This window comes from Bombina bombina, chromosome 4 (genome assembly GCF_027579735.1).
Source record: "Bombina bombina isolate aBomBom1 chromosome 4, aBomBom1.pri, whole genome shotgun sequence".
In the NCBI taxonomy this organism is placed as follows: Eukaryota; Metazoa; Chordata; class Amphibia; order Anura; family Bombinatoridae; genus Bombina; species Bombina bombina.
The window spans coordinates 559,315,340-559,332,610 of NC_069502.1; the positions used below are offsets into that span (position 1 = coordinate 559,315,340).

The following is a 17,271-nucleotide window of genomic DNA, read 5'->3' on the forward strand; positions in this document are numbered from 1 at the left end:
AGGAATGTATATCCCATACGTCACTAGCTCATGGACTCTTGCTAATATGAAAGAAATGAATTTATCAGGTAAGTTCTTACATAAATTATGTTTTTTTAACGGTACCGGCGTAGTACTGTTTTACTCCCAGGCAGAAATTAGAAGAAGAATCTGCCTGGAGGTTGATGATCTTAGCGGTTTGTAACTAAGGTCCATTGCTGTTCTCACGCATAACTGAAGAGTATGGGAAAGACTTCAGTTGGGGGAACGGTTTGCAGATTACCTGCTTTGAGGTATGTTCAGTATATTTATTTCTAGAGAGATGATAAGATCTAGAAAATGCTGACAGAGCCTTGTATAATTGAGGTAAGCCTGATGCAGTGATTTATCAACGACTGGGATCATGCTTACAAAAAAGGGTAATATTCATGTTTATACTCGTATTTCTTAGTGTCAAAACGTTTATATGTTATATAGAAAGAACGTTTTTTTGGGGCCTAGTTTCCACATGGCTAGTCAGATACTCCTAGGAGTATTTCCTTAAGGCCCTCTGACATCAAGTGCATGGTGGGAGGGGCCTATTTTCGCGCCCTAGATGCGCAGTTCTTATTCAGACTGAGACATCCAGCTTCCCCAAAGGAGTCCTCTGGCATCTGAGGACCACTATAGAGGGCTTATTTCTTCCCTAAATCGTATTTGAGGGCAGGTAGGAGCCACAGCAGAGCTGTGGCAAGGTGTTAACTGTTTATTAACGTTTTTTAACGTTTTTCAAATCCGGTTTGGGGCCTAAAGGGTTAATCATCCATTTGCAAGTGGGTGCAATGCTGCTTTAGTCCCTTATACACACTGTAAAAATTTTGAAGAGTTTACTACTTTTTAACACTGTTTTGCAGTTTATGTGATAGTTTTTTTCTGTTAAAGGCACAGTACCGTTTTTGTTTAATTGCTGTTTCAGATTTATTAAAGTGTTTTCCAAGCTTGCTGGTCTCATTACTAGTCTGTTAAACATGTCTGACATAGAGGAAACTCCTTGTTCAATATGTTTAGAAGCCATTGTGGAACCCCCTCTTAGAATGTGTACCGTTTGTTTGTCGTCTACTCTGGACAGAGGAGAGGCCAAAAGGCTTCGGCATCTTCTCTTTCTTTTTGGCTGAGAAGCATAATCCGTTTAGCTTATGAGACTGCTGGCCAGTAGCCTCCTGAAAGAATTACAGCTCATTCCACTAGAGCGGTAGCTTCCACATGGGCTTTTAAAAATGAGGCCTCTGTTGAACAGATTTGTAAGGCGGCGACTTGGTCTTCGCTTCATACTTTTTCTAAATTCTACAAATTTAATACTTTTTGCTTCCTCGGAAGCTATTTTTGGGAGAAAGGTCTTGCAGGCAGTGGTGCCTTCAGTTTAACCCCTTAAGGACCAGCGACGTACCCTGTATGTCGCTGGCCTTTTTTTGGGACTTGATTGTTTTATAGCGCGGTCTTGCTACCAGTGTTGAGACTGCTCTATTCCACAAAGCCTGCTGGAGGGAGTGCATTAATAGCGTGTTCTTGCTAGACTTGTGCTATTATGTCCTGAAAAAACCCTTAACGACCAGTGACATACAGGGTACATTGTCATTAAGGGGTTAAGTATCTGCCTTGTCCCTCCCTTCATCCGTGTCCTAAAGCTTTGGTATTGGTATCCCACAAGTAATGGATGAACGCGTGGACTGGATACACCTTACAAGAGAAAACAAAATTTATGCTTACCTGATAAATGTCTTTCTCTTGTGGTGTATCCAGTCCACGGCCCGTCCTGTCACTTTAAGGCAGGCGTTTTTTATTTTTAAACTACAGTCACCACTGCACCCGATAGTTTCTCCTTTTTTCTTGCTTGTCTTCGGTCGAATGACTGGGAGTGGCAGTTAGGGGAGGAGCTATATAGACAGCTCTGCTGTGGGTGTCCTCTTGCAACTTCCTGTTGGGAAGGAGAATATCCCACAAGTAATGGATAAACCCGTGGACTGGATACACCACAAGAGAAAAGAAATTTATCAGGTAAGCATAAATTTTGTTTTTAAATGGACGCAGCCAACACGCAGACGTGCCCACTGATTGTATGGAATGAGTAATGCGGACATCCCATAACTGCAGAACAACAAAGTATTTGATTTAAAAAAGTTTTTTTTTTTATCAAGCATGAAGTGGCACAACAAACACAAGGCAATATTTAATCTCCTGTGTAGACTGTCCCTTTAACTTTAAAGACCTTTTTGCATGTGATTTTGTTTATAGGTATATGATGGTACAAATTATTATACTTTCTCCTGAAAGTTTTTCTTACACCATCATATGGATAGCCTTCAATGGATCCACCCTGTTGATGAAACAAGCCAATAAATGTTTAATAAGAAATCACATTTCTCCCATACAATTGAAACAAGCAAACATCTGACCTTAAAGTGATGGTAAATCTGAGTGTTTCAAAAAACGCAACTGTAGTTTCAGTAATCAGCTTATTTAAAAAAAGGTGCTAAACTCGCCCTTTTTTTATATATATATAACTGATGAATGAAACTACAGTTTATTTTTAGTGATGGTAAATCCTAGCGTTATTCTCTTTATTACAGTTGTTTCTCTCTCTCTCTCTCTCTCTATCTCTCTCCATTTTTCTCTCCATTTTTCTCTCCACTTTTCTCTCCTTTTCTCTCCACTTTTCTCTCCTTTATTCAGGAATATATTTCTGCATTGAATGGTTTGATTAAATTTAAGTTTCTTGTTTTTCTGGTATAATTTCTTAGTATCAATTACCGATAATTTATAGCTCTAGTTGGCTGTCAACGTTCAGTTAATACATTGGTAGCCATCACCATCTGCCCATTTTTCTTTTTATCACTAAAATAAATTGGATTTGCAGCATGACATTAAAATCTATCAATAGTTCTTGCTCTGCAAAATGTTTCCTTTTTGTTCTTGAATTGTACTTATGTTATTCACATCTGCAGTAAGCCAAATTAATCTTTTGATAACAGGCTGCAGTTGCTCACAATGGCACTGCCATCTTAATGTCAGCGTTTTTATATTCTATTCTCGTCCATATAAATAGCTTTGGTAGCCTTCAAAGCTTTGAGCAGATTGAAACACTGTAATTCTAAATGTATTTTAAATATGGCTTCTGAATTATCCATGTTGATACAGCTGAAAGTTGAGTCTTTGAGGGACCCATCACTACCTACCTAATTGGGCCTTTACCCACAGCAAGCCAAAACAAATTTCGTTTGCAACAGTAAAGGCATATTTTTAAATGGGGGGTTAACCAGGAGATAGATATAGATAGATATATATCGATAGATAGATATATCCATTGTTGAACTTAAATTCAATTCATGATATATTTAAACTATTATTTTATGTCAGTTCTTATAAGTTCACATGTGTGCTGTTGTATATATTGAAAGCTCTAATGTAATTAATGGACATTCTTGAAAATAATAATGGTCCAGATAAAGTCTGAGAAAACTCACAAGTGCCTTATACCCGTAAAGAGTTAAAACAGTGTTTCATTGTTAAAAAAAAAAAAAAAAAAAACACTAAGCAATGGGTTATATTTAATAATCATTGCAATATGTATTATTCATAATTTTAACATTATTTGTACAGGGTCCACTACTTCCTATCACAGCCCACAAAGGGACTGTGGTCAGTACAGGAAGGCAAAGAAGAAGCTTTCCATTTTGAAGTGGTTGCTAGGAGACGCCTGTTCAAGCTCAAGCTAGTTTGCCCATGCTTACTAGAGGACTTTTGCTGCAAAAAAACAGATGGCAGTAGAAAATTATTTGTTTGTTTTTTTCCTGTTTCCACGGTTAAAAAAAACATAAAACCCAAATATTTATTTCAGGATTGCAACAGAGCATGCAGTTTTAAACAACTTTTTAATTTACTTCTATCAAATTTTCTTTGTTTTCTTGGAGCGTGCACGTGTCTGGAGCACTATATAGCAACAGTTTTGCAAGAATGTTATCCATGTGCAAGAGCACTAGATGGCAGCACTGTTTCCTGCAATGTAGTGCTACAGCACCTAGCTGGGTATCTTTCTTTCATGTAATTGGCAAGAGTCCATGAGCTAGTGACATATGGGATATACAATCCTACCAGGAGGGAGCAAAGAATATCATTGGCAAAAAGTTAATTTGATAATAGCAGGATATTGGAAGCTTTTTTTTTAAATGTTGTTCTCTGTCTGAATCACAAAAATAAAATTTTTGGGTTTCGTATCCCTTTAAATGACACAGGCAACTTTGCCATTTTGCTGTGTATTGGTTTCACCATAATTATCTGATTTCATGTATTATATACTGTTTTTTAACAGATGAACAAACCTTTCTTGTGATACACTAGACTGGTATGGGCCTTGCACCCAGACTTGTCAGGGGTTAACTGCCTGGGACTCTGGGGACGGTATAGCTACCTGTGAGTGCCATTGAACACCCAGGGCTGTACCTGTTGCAGGGTCATTGGATGTGTACCTAGTCCAGTCTGAGAGTGCAGTCCCATTCCGTGTTTTGTATATGTCTAGGGTGATTACATAAGTCTGTGCACCCTTCACTTGTTCCCAGTTTGTTTGATTGAGATCTTGTATTGTTTAGCTGTATTAGGGACCCAGGTTTTGGGAGAGACCTTGATGTGGTACCTGGGCTTGTCTCTTTTGGCCATATGGGGTAACTAACTCTTCCAGTTTTGCTTTTAATATTTTCTGAGTGCTTGCAAGTGAGTGCTAGACTTTCTCTGTGTGTGTGGGTGTGTATGTATATATATATATATATATATATATATATATATGTATATATATATATATATATATATATATATATATATATATATATGTATATATATATATATATATATATATATATATATATATATATATATATATATATATATATATATATGTATATATATATATATATATATATATATATATATATATATATATATATATATATATATATATATATATATATATATATATATATATATATACACACACACACACACACGGGATGCACCGAAATGAAAATTCTGGACCGATACCGAAATTTCAGGATGCCCCTGGCCTGATAACCAAAACGAAACCAAAATAGTTTTTCATGTAATTGGCAAGAGTCCATGAGCTAGTGACGTATGGGATATACAATCCTACCAGGAGGGGCAAAGTTTCCCAAACCTCAAAATGTCTATAAATACACCTCTCGCCACACCCACAATTCAGTTTTACAAACTTTGCCTCCTATGGAGGTGGTGAAGTAAGTTTGTGCTAAGATTTCTACGTTGATATGTGCTTCTCAGCATTGTTGAAGCCCGATTCCTCTCAGAATACAGCGAATGTCAGAGGGACATGAAGGGAGTATCACTTATGAATATTATGATTTCCCTAACGGGGGTCTATTTCATAGGTTCTCTGTTATCGGTCGTAGAGATTAATCTCCTACCTCCCTTTTCAGATCGACAATATACTCTCAAGTTCTAAATATATGTATTGTACTTATATTTGCCATGAGTCTGGTTCATGTATTTCCTTCTGCAGACTGTCAGTTTCATATTTGGGGAAAATGAAAATTTTTTAAGAAATTTGTTTCTTACCTGGGGTTTAGTCTTTTTTTTTTTTCTTCAATTGACTGCTTCTTGCAAATTGCGGGCGGTATTAGGCCTGTGGGTGCGTCAAATGCTTTTTTTGGTGCGAAAAATAAGTCTATGACGCAACTTCGTAATTTAATTCAACTATGACGCCGGAGCCTTACACACGGTTGTGTCATTAGTGACGCGAGTGTGTCATTTCCGGTTATTATTGGCGCCAAAAAAGTTTTCAGTTGTGCGTCATACTTGGCGCCAAACTTTTTTATTGTTTTAATACCCCATTGATGTTTGCCTCTTGCCTTTTTCTCTATCAGAGGGCTATGCTTTTTGCATTTTTTCCCATTCCTGAAACTGTCATATAAGGAAATTGATCATTTTGCTTTATATGTTTTTTCTTTTACATTTTGCAAGATGTCTCAATCTGATCCTGCCTCAGAAGTTTCTGCTGGAACATTGCTGCCTGACATCGGGTCTACCAAAGCTAAGTGCATTTGTTGTAAGATTGTGGAAATTATTTCACCGAATGTCATTTGTTATAGTTGTCATGATAAACTATTACATGCAGATAGTGTGTCCATCAGTAATAGTACATTGCTAGTTGCAGTTCCTTCAACCTCTAATGTACATGATATACCTATGAATTTTAAAGAATTTGTTTCTGATTCTATCCAGAAGGCTTTGTCTGCATTTCCACCTTCTAATAAACGTAAAAGGTCTTTTAAAACTTCTCATTCAGTTGATGAAATTTCAAATGACCAACAACATAATAATTTATCCTCCTCTGATAAGGATATATCTGATTCAGAAGATCCTTCCTCAGACATTGACACTGACAAATCTACTTATTTATTTCAAATACAGTATATGCGTTCTTTTTTAAAAGAATTGTTAATTACTTTGGATATTGAGGTAACCAGTCCTCTTGACGTTCAGTCTAATAAACGTTTAAATGCTTTTTTTAAACCTCCTGTGGTTTCTCCAGGGGTTTTTCCTATTCCTGAGGCTATTTCTGATATGATTTCTAAGGAATGGAATAAGCCAGTTACTTCTTTTATTCCTTCTTCAAGGTTTAAAAAATTGTATCCTTTACCAGCAAATTCTATAGAGTTTTGGGAAAAAAATCCCCAAAGTTGATGGGGCTATTTCTACTCTTGCTAAACGTACCACTATTCCTATGGAAGATAGTACTTCCTTTAAGGATCCTTTAGATAGGAAGCTTGAATCTTATCTAAGGAAGGCCTATTTATATTTAGGTCATCTTCTCAGACCTGCAATTTATTTGGCTGATGTTGCGGCTGCATCAACTTTCTGGTTGGAGAATTTAGCGCAACAAGATTTGGATTCTGACATATCTAGCATTATTCGCTTACTGCAATATGCTAATCACTTTATTTGTGATGCAATTTTTGATATTAAAATTGATGTTAGATCCATGTCTTTAGCTATATTAGCTAGAAGAGCTTTGTGGCTTAAATCTTGGAATGCTGATATGACATCTAAATCTAGATTACAATCTCTTTCTTTCCAAGGTAATAATTTTATTTGGTTCTCAGTTGGATTCTATTATTTCAACTGTTACTGGGGGAAAGGGAGTTTTTCTGCCTCAGGATAAAAAACCTAAGGGTAAATCTAAGGCTTCTAACCGTTTTCGTTCCTTTTGTCAAAATAAGGAACAAAAACTCAATCCTTACCCCAAGGAATCTGTTTCCAATTGGAAGGCTTCTTCAAATTGGAATAAATCCAAGCCATTTAAGAAACCAAAGTCAGCCCCTAAGTCCGCATGAAGGTGCAGCCCTCATTCCAGCTCAGCTGGTAGGGGGCAGATTAAGGGTTTTCAAGGATATTTGGATAAATTCTGTCCAAAATCAATGGATTCAGAGCATTGTCTCTCAAGGGTATCGAATAGGATTCAGAGTAAGACCTCCTGTGAGATGTTTTCTCTCACGTATCCCAGCAAATCCAGTAAAAGATCAGTCTTTCCTGAAGTGTGTTTCAGACCTGAAGTCTTCAGGGGTAATCATGCCAGTTCATTTTCAGGAACAAGGTTTGGGGTTTTATTCAAATCTATTCATTGTCCCAAAGAAGTAAAATTTATTCAGACCAGTTCTGGATCTGAAAATTTTTAATCGTTATGTAAGAGTACCAACTTTCAAGATGGTAACTATAAGGACTATTCTGCCTTTTGTTCAGCAAGGACATTATATGTTCACAATAGACTTGCAGTATGCATACCTTCATATTCCGATTCATCTAGAACATTATCAGTTCCCGAGATTCTCTTTTCTAGACGAGCATTACCAATTTGTTGCTCTTCCATTTGGCCTAGCAACAGCTCCAAGAATCTTTTCAAAGGTTCTAGGTGCCCTACTCTCTGTAATCAGAGAACAGGGTATTGCGGTGTTTCCTTATTTGGGCGATATCTTGGTACTAGCTCAGTCTTTACGTTCTACAGAATCTCACGTGAATCACCTAGTGTTGTTTCTTCGGAAACATGGTTGGAGGATCAATTTACCAAAAAGTTTCTTGATTCCTCAGACAAGGGTCACCTTTTTAGGCTTCCAGTTAGATTCAGTGTCCATGACTCTGTCTCTAACAGACAAGAGACTTTTAAAATTGGTTGCAACCTGCCGGCACCTTCAGTCTGTCATTCCCTTCAGTGGCTATGTGCATGGAAGTTTTAGGTCTCATGACTGCAGCATCGGACGCGATCCCCTTTGCTCGTTTTCACATGAGACCTCTACAGCTTTGTATGCTGAACCAATGGTGCAGGGATTATATAAAGATATCACAATTAATATCCTTAAATCCCAATGTACGACACTCTCTGGCGTGGTGGATAGATCACCATCATGTAGTTCAAGGGGCTTCTTTTGTTCGACCAACCTGGACTGTGATCACAACAGATGCGAGTCTTTCAGGTTGGGGAGCTGTTTGGGGATCTCTGACAGCACAAGGGGTTTGGAAATCTCAAGAGGCGAGATTACCAATATATATTTTTGAACTCCGTGCAATTCTCAGAGCTCTTCAGTTTTGGCCTCTTAAAGAGAGAACCGTTCATTTGTTTTCAGACAGACAATATCACCACAGTGGCATATGTCAATCATCAGGGTGGGACTCACAGTCCCCAAGCTATGAAAGAAGTATCTCAGATACTTGCTTCGGCGGAATCCAGCTCCTGTCTAATCTCTGCGGTGCATATCCCAGGTGTAGACATTTGGGAGGTGGATTATCTCAGCCGTCAGACTTTACATCCAGGGGAGTGGTCTCTCCATCCAGATGTTTTTTCTCAGATTGTTCAGATGTGGGGTCTTCCAGAGATCTCATGGCCTCTCATCTAAACAAGAAACTTCCCAGATACCTGTCCAGGTCCAGGGATGTTCAGGCGGAAGCAGTGGATGCGCTGACACTTCCTTGGTGTTATCAACCTGCTTATATCTTCCCACCTCTAGTTCTTCCAAGAGTGATCTCCAAAATCATCATGGAACAATCGTTTGTGTTGCTGGTGGCTCCAGCATGGCCACACAGGTTTTGGTATGCGGATCTGGTTCGGATGTCCAGTTGCCAGCCTTGGCCACTTCCGTTAAGGCCGGACCTACTGTCTCAAGGTCCGTTTTTCCATCAGGATCTCAAATCATTACATTTGAAGGTATGGAAATTGAACGCTTAGTACTAAGTCATAGAGGTTTCTCTGACTCAGTGATTAATACTGTGTTACAAGCTCGTAAATCTGTCAGGAATTTTACAGTTTCTTCAGGATGGTTTGGATAAGGGTTTGTCTGCAAGTTCCTTGAAGGAACAAATCTCTGCTCTTTCTGTTTATTTCACAGAAAGATTGCTATACTTCCTGATATTCACTGTTTTGTACAGGCTTTAGATCGTATTAAGCCTGTCATTAAATCAATTTCTCCTCCTTTGAGTCTTAATATGGTTTTGAAGGCTTTACAGGCTCCTCCATTTGAGCCTATGCATTCTTTGGACATTAAACTATTTTCTTGGAAAGTGTTGTTCCTTTTGGCTATCTCTTCTGCTAGAAGAGTTTCTGAGCTATCTGCTCTTTCTTGTGAGTCTCTTTTTCTGATCTTTCATCAGGATAAGGTAGTTTTGCGGACCTCTTTTCAATTTTTACCTAAGGTTGTGAATTCTAACAACATTAGTAGAGAAATTAATCCTAATCCTAAGAATTCTTTGGAAAGATCCTTACATTCTTTGGATGTGGTAAGAGCTTTGAAATATTATGTGGAAACTACTAAAAATTTCAGGAAGACTTCCAGTCTATTTGTTTTATTTTCTGGTCCTAGAAAAGGTCAGAAGGCTTCTGCTATTTCCTTGGCTTCTTGGTTGAAACTTTTGATTCATCAAGCTTATTTGGAGTCGGGTCAGGCCCCGCCTCAGATAATTACAGCTCATTCTACTAGATCAGTCTCCACTTCGTGGGCCTTTAAGAATGAAGCTTCAGTTGATCTGATTCGCAAAGCGGCAACTTGGTCCTCTTTGCATACATTTATTAAATTCTACCGTTTTTATGTATTTGCTTCTTCAGAAGCAGTTTTTGGTAGAAAAGTTCTTCAGGCAGCTGTTTCAGCTTGATTCTTCTGCTTTTGATTTAAGTTTTTTTCTTTCATTTATGAGAATAAACTTATTTTTTTGGGTTGTGGATTAATTTTTTCAGCGGAAAATGGCTGTTTTTATCCCTCCCTCTCTAGTGACTCTTACGTGGAGTTCCACATCTTGGGTATTGCTATCCCATACGTCACTAGCTCATGGACTCTTGCCAATTACATGAAAGAAAACATAATTTATGTAAGAACTTACCTGATAAATTAATTTCTTTCATATTGGCAAGAGTCCATGAGGCCCACCCTTTTTATGGTGGTTATGATTTTTTTGTATAAAGCACAATTATTTCCAAATTTCTTTTGTTGATGCTTTTTACTCCTTTCTTTATCACCCCACTGCTTGACTATTCGTTAAACTGAATTGTGGGTGTGGTGAGGGGTGTATTTATAGGCATTTTGAGGTTTGGGAAACTTTGCCCCTCCTGGTAGGATTGTATATCCCATACGTCACTAGCTCATGGACTCTTGCCAATATGAAAGAAATTAATTTATCAGGTAAGTTCTTACATAAATTGTTTTTTTTCTTTTTTTAACTACAGTGTGTGTGTGTGTAGCTGAGAGAGCTTGCAGGCGGGAAAGCTCCAACAAATGGACGTGGTCATTTGTACCGTAGGGCGTGATCTGCAGTGAAACTGGAGCTCTATATGGGAGAGCGTGGTTATCGCCAGACAACAATACAAGGTGGACATGTGTTTTGTTTTTGGGTGTAGTTATCCGTGCGATGGCGTGGCTGCACCTGATCGTTTCTCATCATATCTCCGCCTAGTTCCTGGTTCGGGTCTCTCACTGACCGGTCAGATTATATGTCCGGAGCCCCAAATGGAGTCTTCCTGTCACCTATCACCAGGACCTTAAGTGCAAGGTGGTTATAGAAAGTTACTGTGGTTTTTTGTATACACTGTCTGGTGGGTGCTAATTTGTACCAACTGTGTGCGATCTTGGGGCTTATGCATATATAGTGTGCACGCATATTTGCCTCAGGCGAATAGAATGTCTACTCTCAAGAGGCTGATGTATGAGCACTGTATATAAGGCTTATACATAATCTCTGTGTGTTCTTAGGGCTGTGTCTGATAATATAAAGTGTTTATAAACATGTTACTTATCCTTTGAATACTGTATTCAGAACTTTGGTTTCCGTCTAAAAAAAAAAAAAAAGGGCTCTGCTGGTTTCAAATATCATCATGTCATGGTAATTTATGTGTGTGCTCTGTGTACCATGCCAGTGCTGTGCTGCTTACCTTATGCTAAGGATAGACATGTAATGTAACGTCCACGAAGGGCTGACAGCAGTTGCCACCTGGATGAGCTACAACTGCCTAAAGCTGAACGCAGAGAAGACCGAAGTCGTCCTCCTCGGTCCCACCACATCTGCTTGGAATAACTCTTGGTGGCCCACAGCCCTCGGACACCCTCCAACCCCCACCGACCATGCACAAAATCTAGGTGTCATCCTGGACTCATCGCTCTCCATGGCCCGGCAAATCAACGCCGTCTCTTCTGCATGCTTCCACACACTTCACCTGATGCGAACGAAAGATCTTCAAATGGATCCCAACCGAGACCAGGAAGACTGTCACTCACGCCCTCGTCAGCAGCCGACTGGACTATGGTAATGCACTCTACGCCGGCACCACCATCAAGCTCCAAAAGAGACTACAGCGCATCCAGAACGCCTCGGCCAGACTAATCCTCGACATCCCTCGTCAATGCCACATCACCAAACACCTGCGGGACCTGCACTGGCTCCCCATCAACAAAAGAATAACCTTCAAGCTTCTCACCCACGCATTCAAGGCCCTCCACAACATCGGTCCTGAATACTTGAACCACCGCGTTACCTTCTACACCCCCGCCAGACAACTTTGATCGGCCGACCAAGCCCTCGCAGTCATCCCCTGCATCAGGAAAACCACAGCGGGAGGCAGATCCTTCTCTCACCTGGCAGCCAATAATTGGAACACCCTCCCGCTGCACCTCAGACAAGCACCGACCTAACTAAGTTCAGAAAGGACCTCAAGACCTGGCTCTTCGACTGAACTGCAACCCTCAGTGCCTTGAGACCCTTACGGGTGAATAGCCACACTTTACAAGAACCCAATAGATGGATAGATAGATAACTCAATAGAACAGGAGAGGGCTGTACATTTTAAGCCATTTTGGTCCTCTTTGGGCCGAAATTGGAATTGCACATAATATATATCGTAATATAGCCCTTAGTGGGAAGGCTTTAAAACTCTATTTGTTAGTATCAGTGTCTTGCTTATTAATGGCTGTTTCTTTAGTATTTGAGCAGGTTGGCAAACTTGTGTCAGATTGCCTAATAATGGTAACCGTGACCTTTATTTGTCCAGACGGCAACCATATTACCTTGTAATGGTCTAATGTTCGGCACATTGCTTACTGTTTTCTCTTGAGGTGAAAAGGGCAACACTTTGGCAGAATGTCACAGATAATATAAATCTGTATGTTTAAACCTTATATTCTAGTAGAAAATGCTGGCCCCGTTGAAGTCGAGGATTCTTCACCACAGAAATCTCTTCAGAAAAAGACGGATCTGTATCAACTTCAGAAGGTCAGTTTATGTTGCACAGTGTCCTATAATGGCAGTTTAAATATTTTTCTACAGTTTTGCAATAAACTAATATATAGGGTGAATTTGAAAATGTTCTGATTACATTTGCTGCTATAGTGTTTTGCTGCTATTGTTTTTCAATAGCCAAATCCCACCCATCACTTGCTTAAAGGTACATGAAACCCAATTTTTTTTACATTATCCAGACAAAGCATATAATAATAAACAAAAAAAGTTTCCAATCTACCTCTTATCAAGTTTGTTTTGTTCTCATGTTATTGTTTGCTGAAAAGATATCTAGATAGGTAGCGTGCACATGCCTGGAGCACTACATGGCAAGAAATAGTGCTGCAATCTAGTGCTCCTGCTAATGTATAACATTCTTGTAAAACTGCTGTGATATAGTGCTACAGACGTGTGCACACTCCGGAGCTTACCTTCCTCCTTTTCAACAAAGGATACCAAGTAAAGAAAATTGGACAATAGAGGTAAAATGGAAAGTTCTTTAAAATTGTATGTTCTGCCTGAATCACAAAAGAAAAAAATGTGGTTTTATGTCCCATTAATTTGAATGGGCCTATCCAAACTTGCTACTGGAGTAGACAACAGCTAGCTATGGTGTTTTTGTTAGCAAAATGAACCTTTGTTTTGCTATTCTTATCTCTATTAGATACAGATATGTAGCAGGTTTAGACTTGGGCACTACCAGTTCCCAGAAGCAGAAAAAAAAAAAACTTAAATGACAGGAAAAGAGAGCAAGTAAAAGAAAAAGAACTGCATATGTTCTTTACTAATTACACATTATATTACCATCCCAAAGTGTTTACTGTTCCTTTTAAGGACATACATGGGAACACTCCCTATTGCAGTCAGTCTCTAGTAGAAATACTGCTACAGAAGACTTCAAGTGAAGGTAAACTTTGCATGTTCTAAAATCAGGTCCCAACGATATTTTACAGGGACTTTAATTGATCACATCTAATGAATATGCGCTGTAACTTCCTTTTTAATCTAGCCGTGCCATAGGCTCAGGAGCAGCAATTCACTACTGGGAGTTAGATGCTTATTGGAAGCTGCACATACTGTATATGACTCTTGTCACTGGCTCACTCGATGTGTTAGCTACATTAGCTCTCAGTAGTGCATTGCTGCTCCTTCAACAAAGCATACATTTTGTTTCATGTCTCCTTAAACATACAGTAAAGCCAAAAGTCAACTTAAATTAACCGGGTGAAGCATAACTTTTCTTTCTAATGACACGGTGAGTCCACGGATCATCTTCATTACAGTTGGGAATATCACTCCTGACCAGCAGGAGGAGGCAAAGAGCACCACAGCAAAAGCTATTAAATACCACTCCCCCTACCCACAATCCCCAGTCATTCACTTTGCTTGTATCAGTTGCAAGGAGGGGTAAAGTTAGGTGTCTGATTCTTTAATCAAGAGTTTATTTTTTAAGCAGAGCAAGTTTGCTCTGGTTTTCTTTTGGTTTAGCCTTAGTCCATGTCAGTCTCTTCAGTAGAGCAAGTGGTGGCTTTTAAGCATTTGGGAACTTGTGGGGTATAATCTCCACTGGGCCTCCCAAGTAATTTCATGCTGCCCTTGGTTAAAAGTTTGAGTAAGTTTACTCAGCCTTTTCTTTTTTCCACAGGTCCATGTGAGGTAGGAAGCCCCTCTCATACCAAGTGAGCTGTCCTGCTACCGGACAGATTTTTGAGGAAAGTGCCTATTTCTTTCCCTGTTTTGATATAGGAGAATTTGGCACTCTGACAGTTAATTCTGTCTAAATATACAATCGGCCTTCTAGGTTAACGGTTTATTGTATGGCAGTTTTGCAGGCACTGGGGATGTTTGGCTCAGTTTATTATGTTTTCACTTTGGTGTACATGTTTTTTGTTTGTGTATTAATGGCTACCGGGAGGTTTGTTAGGCCACACCCACAATAGGCGGGCTTATTTGAGATAGCAAGGACATTTTTGGTGCCCTTTTAGCTGTTCCCTGTTGTTCCTGGATGTTGCAGCTCTGTTGCATAGCTCCTTGGAGGTGGTTCAGCGTTCTCTCCGGTGCGGCTGTATGGGGGGTCCGGATCATTTTCTGACTTTGTTTCGGCAGCAAGGAGGTCAGGTAAGCACCTCAGCAGAGCTTGCTGAGGTGTGGAGGTTGCCTGTTGTTTTTTTGTGGGGCTGTTGCTCTGTTTATATTTAAGTTTCTGTTTGAATTTCGTGGACTATAACGTTTGTGTCTCTTTTTGCATTCATTTTGTGAAAAATTGTTGCTGTAAGATTTATTGTGCAGTTTATTTAAGGATTTTCTAGTTTAAAAAAAAAAAGAAAAAGAAAAAAGTCTGTTTAAAATTTAAAGGGACAGTAACATTTTTTGTTTCATTAAAATTCTGATTTGAACTTAGAATTTTTTTATTAATTAAGATTTTTTCCTTTGGAATAAGATGGACCAAGAGGCCCTGCAAGCTGTTGCTTGTTCTCTATGTTTAAATACTAATGTTGAGCCTCTTATCCCTTTTTTTTTCCTCTTGTATTGAGAAAACATTACATTGCAAGGATAGACCTTTCTCCTACATTGGTGAGTCCGGTCCAAGGCGTCATCCATAACTTGTGGGAATATTCTCTTCCCCAACAGGAAATGGCAAAGAGCACAGCAAAAGCTGTCCATATAGCCCCTCCCAGGCTCCGCCCCCCAGTCATTCTCTTTGCCGCTCTGAACAAGTAGCATCTCCACGGAGATGGTGAAGAGTATGTGGTGTTTAGTTGTAGTTTTTTATTCTTCTATCAAGAGTTTGTTATTTTAAAATAGTGCTGGTATGTACTATTTACTCTGAAACAGAAAGAGATGAAGAGTTCTGTTTAAAAGAGGAGTATGATTTTAGCAGCAGTAACTAAAATCAATTGCTGTTCCCACGCAGGACTGTTGAGCTGAGAGAACTTCAGTTGGGGGGAACAGTTTGCAGACTTTTCTGCTCAAGGTATGACTAGCCATTTTTCTAACAAGACTGTGTAATGCTGGAAGGCTGTCATTTTCCCTCATGGGGATCGGTAAGCCATTTTCTTAGACTTAGAAAGAATAAAGGGCTTATTATGGGCTATTAACTGGTGGACACTCTTAAGGGCTAAATCGATTGTTTATTTAAGTTGTTTTTTAAAGTTTGAAGTAATTTTCACACTTTTATTGTTTGGGGAACGTTTTTATCGCCAGGCACTAGTTTAGACACCTTCCCAGTCAGGAAGGGCCTTTCACTATAGTAGGCAGAGCCTCATTTTCGCGCCATTATTGCGCAGTTACTTTTGAGTACAGTGCATGCAGCTGCATGTGTGAGGGTCTGGTATCCACTGAAAACGTTCCTAGAAGGCTTGAATTGGTATCGTATACCCCCCTGGGATTGGTGAAGTCGCAACAAAGGCTGTGGCTGGGACTGTAGTGGGGTTAAATTGCAAACGGCAACATTTTAAGGGTTAACAGCTTGAAAATTGGGGTGCAATACTTTGAATGCATTAAGACACTGTGGTGAAAATTTGGTAAAGATTGGATAATTCCTTCATAGTTTTTCACATATCAGTAATAAAGTGTGCCCTGTTTAACATTTAAAGAGACAGTAACGGTTTTGTTTTAAAACGGTTTTTGTGCTTTATTAACCAGTTTAAGCCTGTTTAACATGTCTGTACCTTCAGATAGATCATGTTCTGTATGTATGGAAGCCAATGTGGTTCCTCCTTCAAATATATGTGATAATTGTGCCATAGCGTCCAAACATAGTAAGGACAGTACTGTCACAAATAGTAAGGTTGCCCAGGATGATTCCTCAGATGAAGGAAGTAGAGAGAGTTCTACATCCTCTCCTTCTGTGTCTATACCAGTTATGCCCATACCAGTTATGCCCGCGCAGGCGACCCCTTCTAGTACTTCTAGCGCGCCAATGCTTGTTACTATGCAACAATTGACGGCAGTAATGGATAACTCCATAGCTAATATTTTATCCAAAATGCCAGCATTTCAGAGAAAGCGCCATTGCTCTGTTTTAAACACTGTAGAGCAGGAGGGCGCTGATGAAAATTTTTCTGTCATACCCTCACACCAGTCTGAAGTGGCAGTGAGGGAGGGTTTGTCAGATGGAGAAATTTCTGATACAGGAAGAATTTCTCAGCAGGCAGAACCTGATGTTGTGACATTTAAATTTAAATTAGAGCATCTCCGCGCATTACTTAAGGAGGTGCTATCTACTCTGGATGATTGTGACAATCTGGTCATCCCAGAAAAATTGTGCAAGATGGACAAGTTCCTAGAGGTCCCGGTGCACCCTGATGCCTTTCCGATACCTAAACGGGTGGCGGACATAGTGAATAAGGAGTGGGAGAAGCCAGGCATACCTTTTGTCCCTCCTCCTATATTTAAGAAATTGTTCCCTATGGTCGACCCCAGGAAGGACTTATGGCAAACAGTCCCTAAGGTCGAGGGGGCGGTTTCTACACTAGCCAAACG

At 39.5% G+C, this 17,271-nt stretch overlaps 1 protein-coding gene across 2 annotated transcripts in view; it reads left to right on the forward strand.

The window, feature by feature from the left end:
* ORC3 (origin recognition complex subunit 3) overlaps positions 1-17,271 on the forward strand; it is a 194,925-nt gene that overhangs the window by 91,656 nt on the left and 85,998 nt on the right. The window contains exon 16 of one of the 2 annotated variants that reach the window (XM_053710528.1): positions 12,695-12,780. In XM_053710528.1, coding sequence (XP_053566503.1) covers positions 12,695-12,780 — 86 coding nt within the window. The remainder of the gene's footprint in view (positions 1-12,694; positions 12,781-17,271) is intronic. The other variant, XM_053710529.1, reaches the window with a different exon arrangement.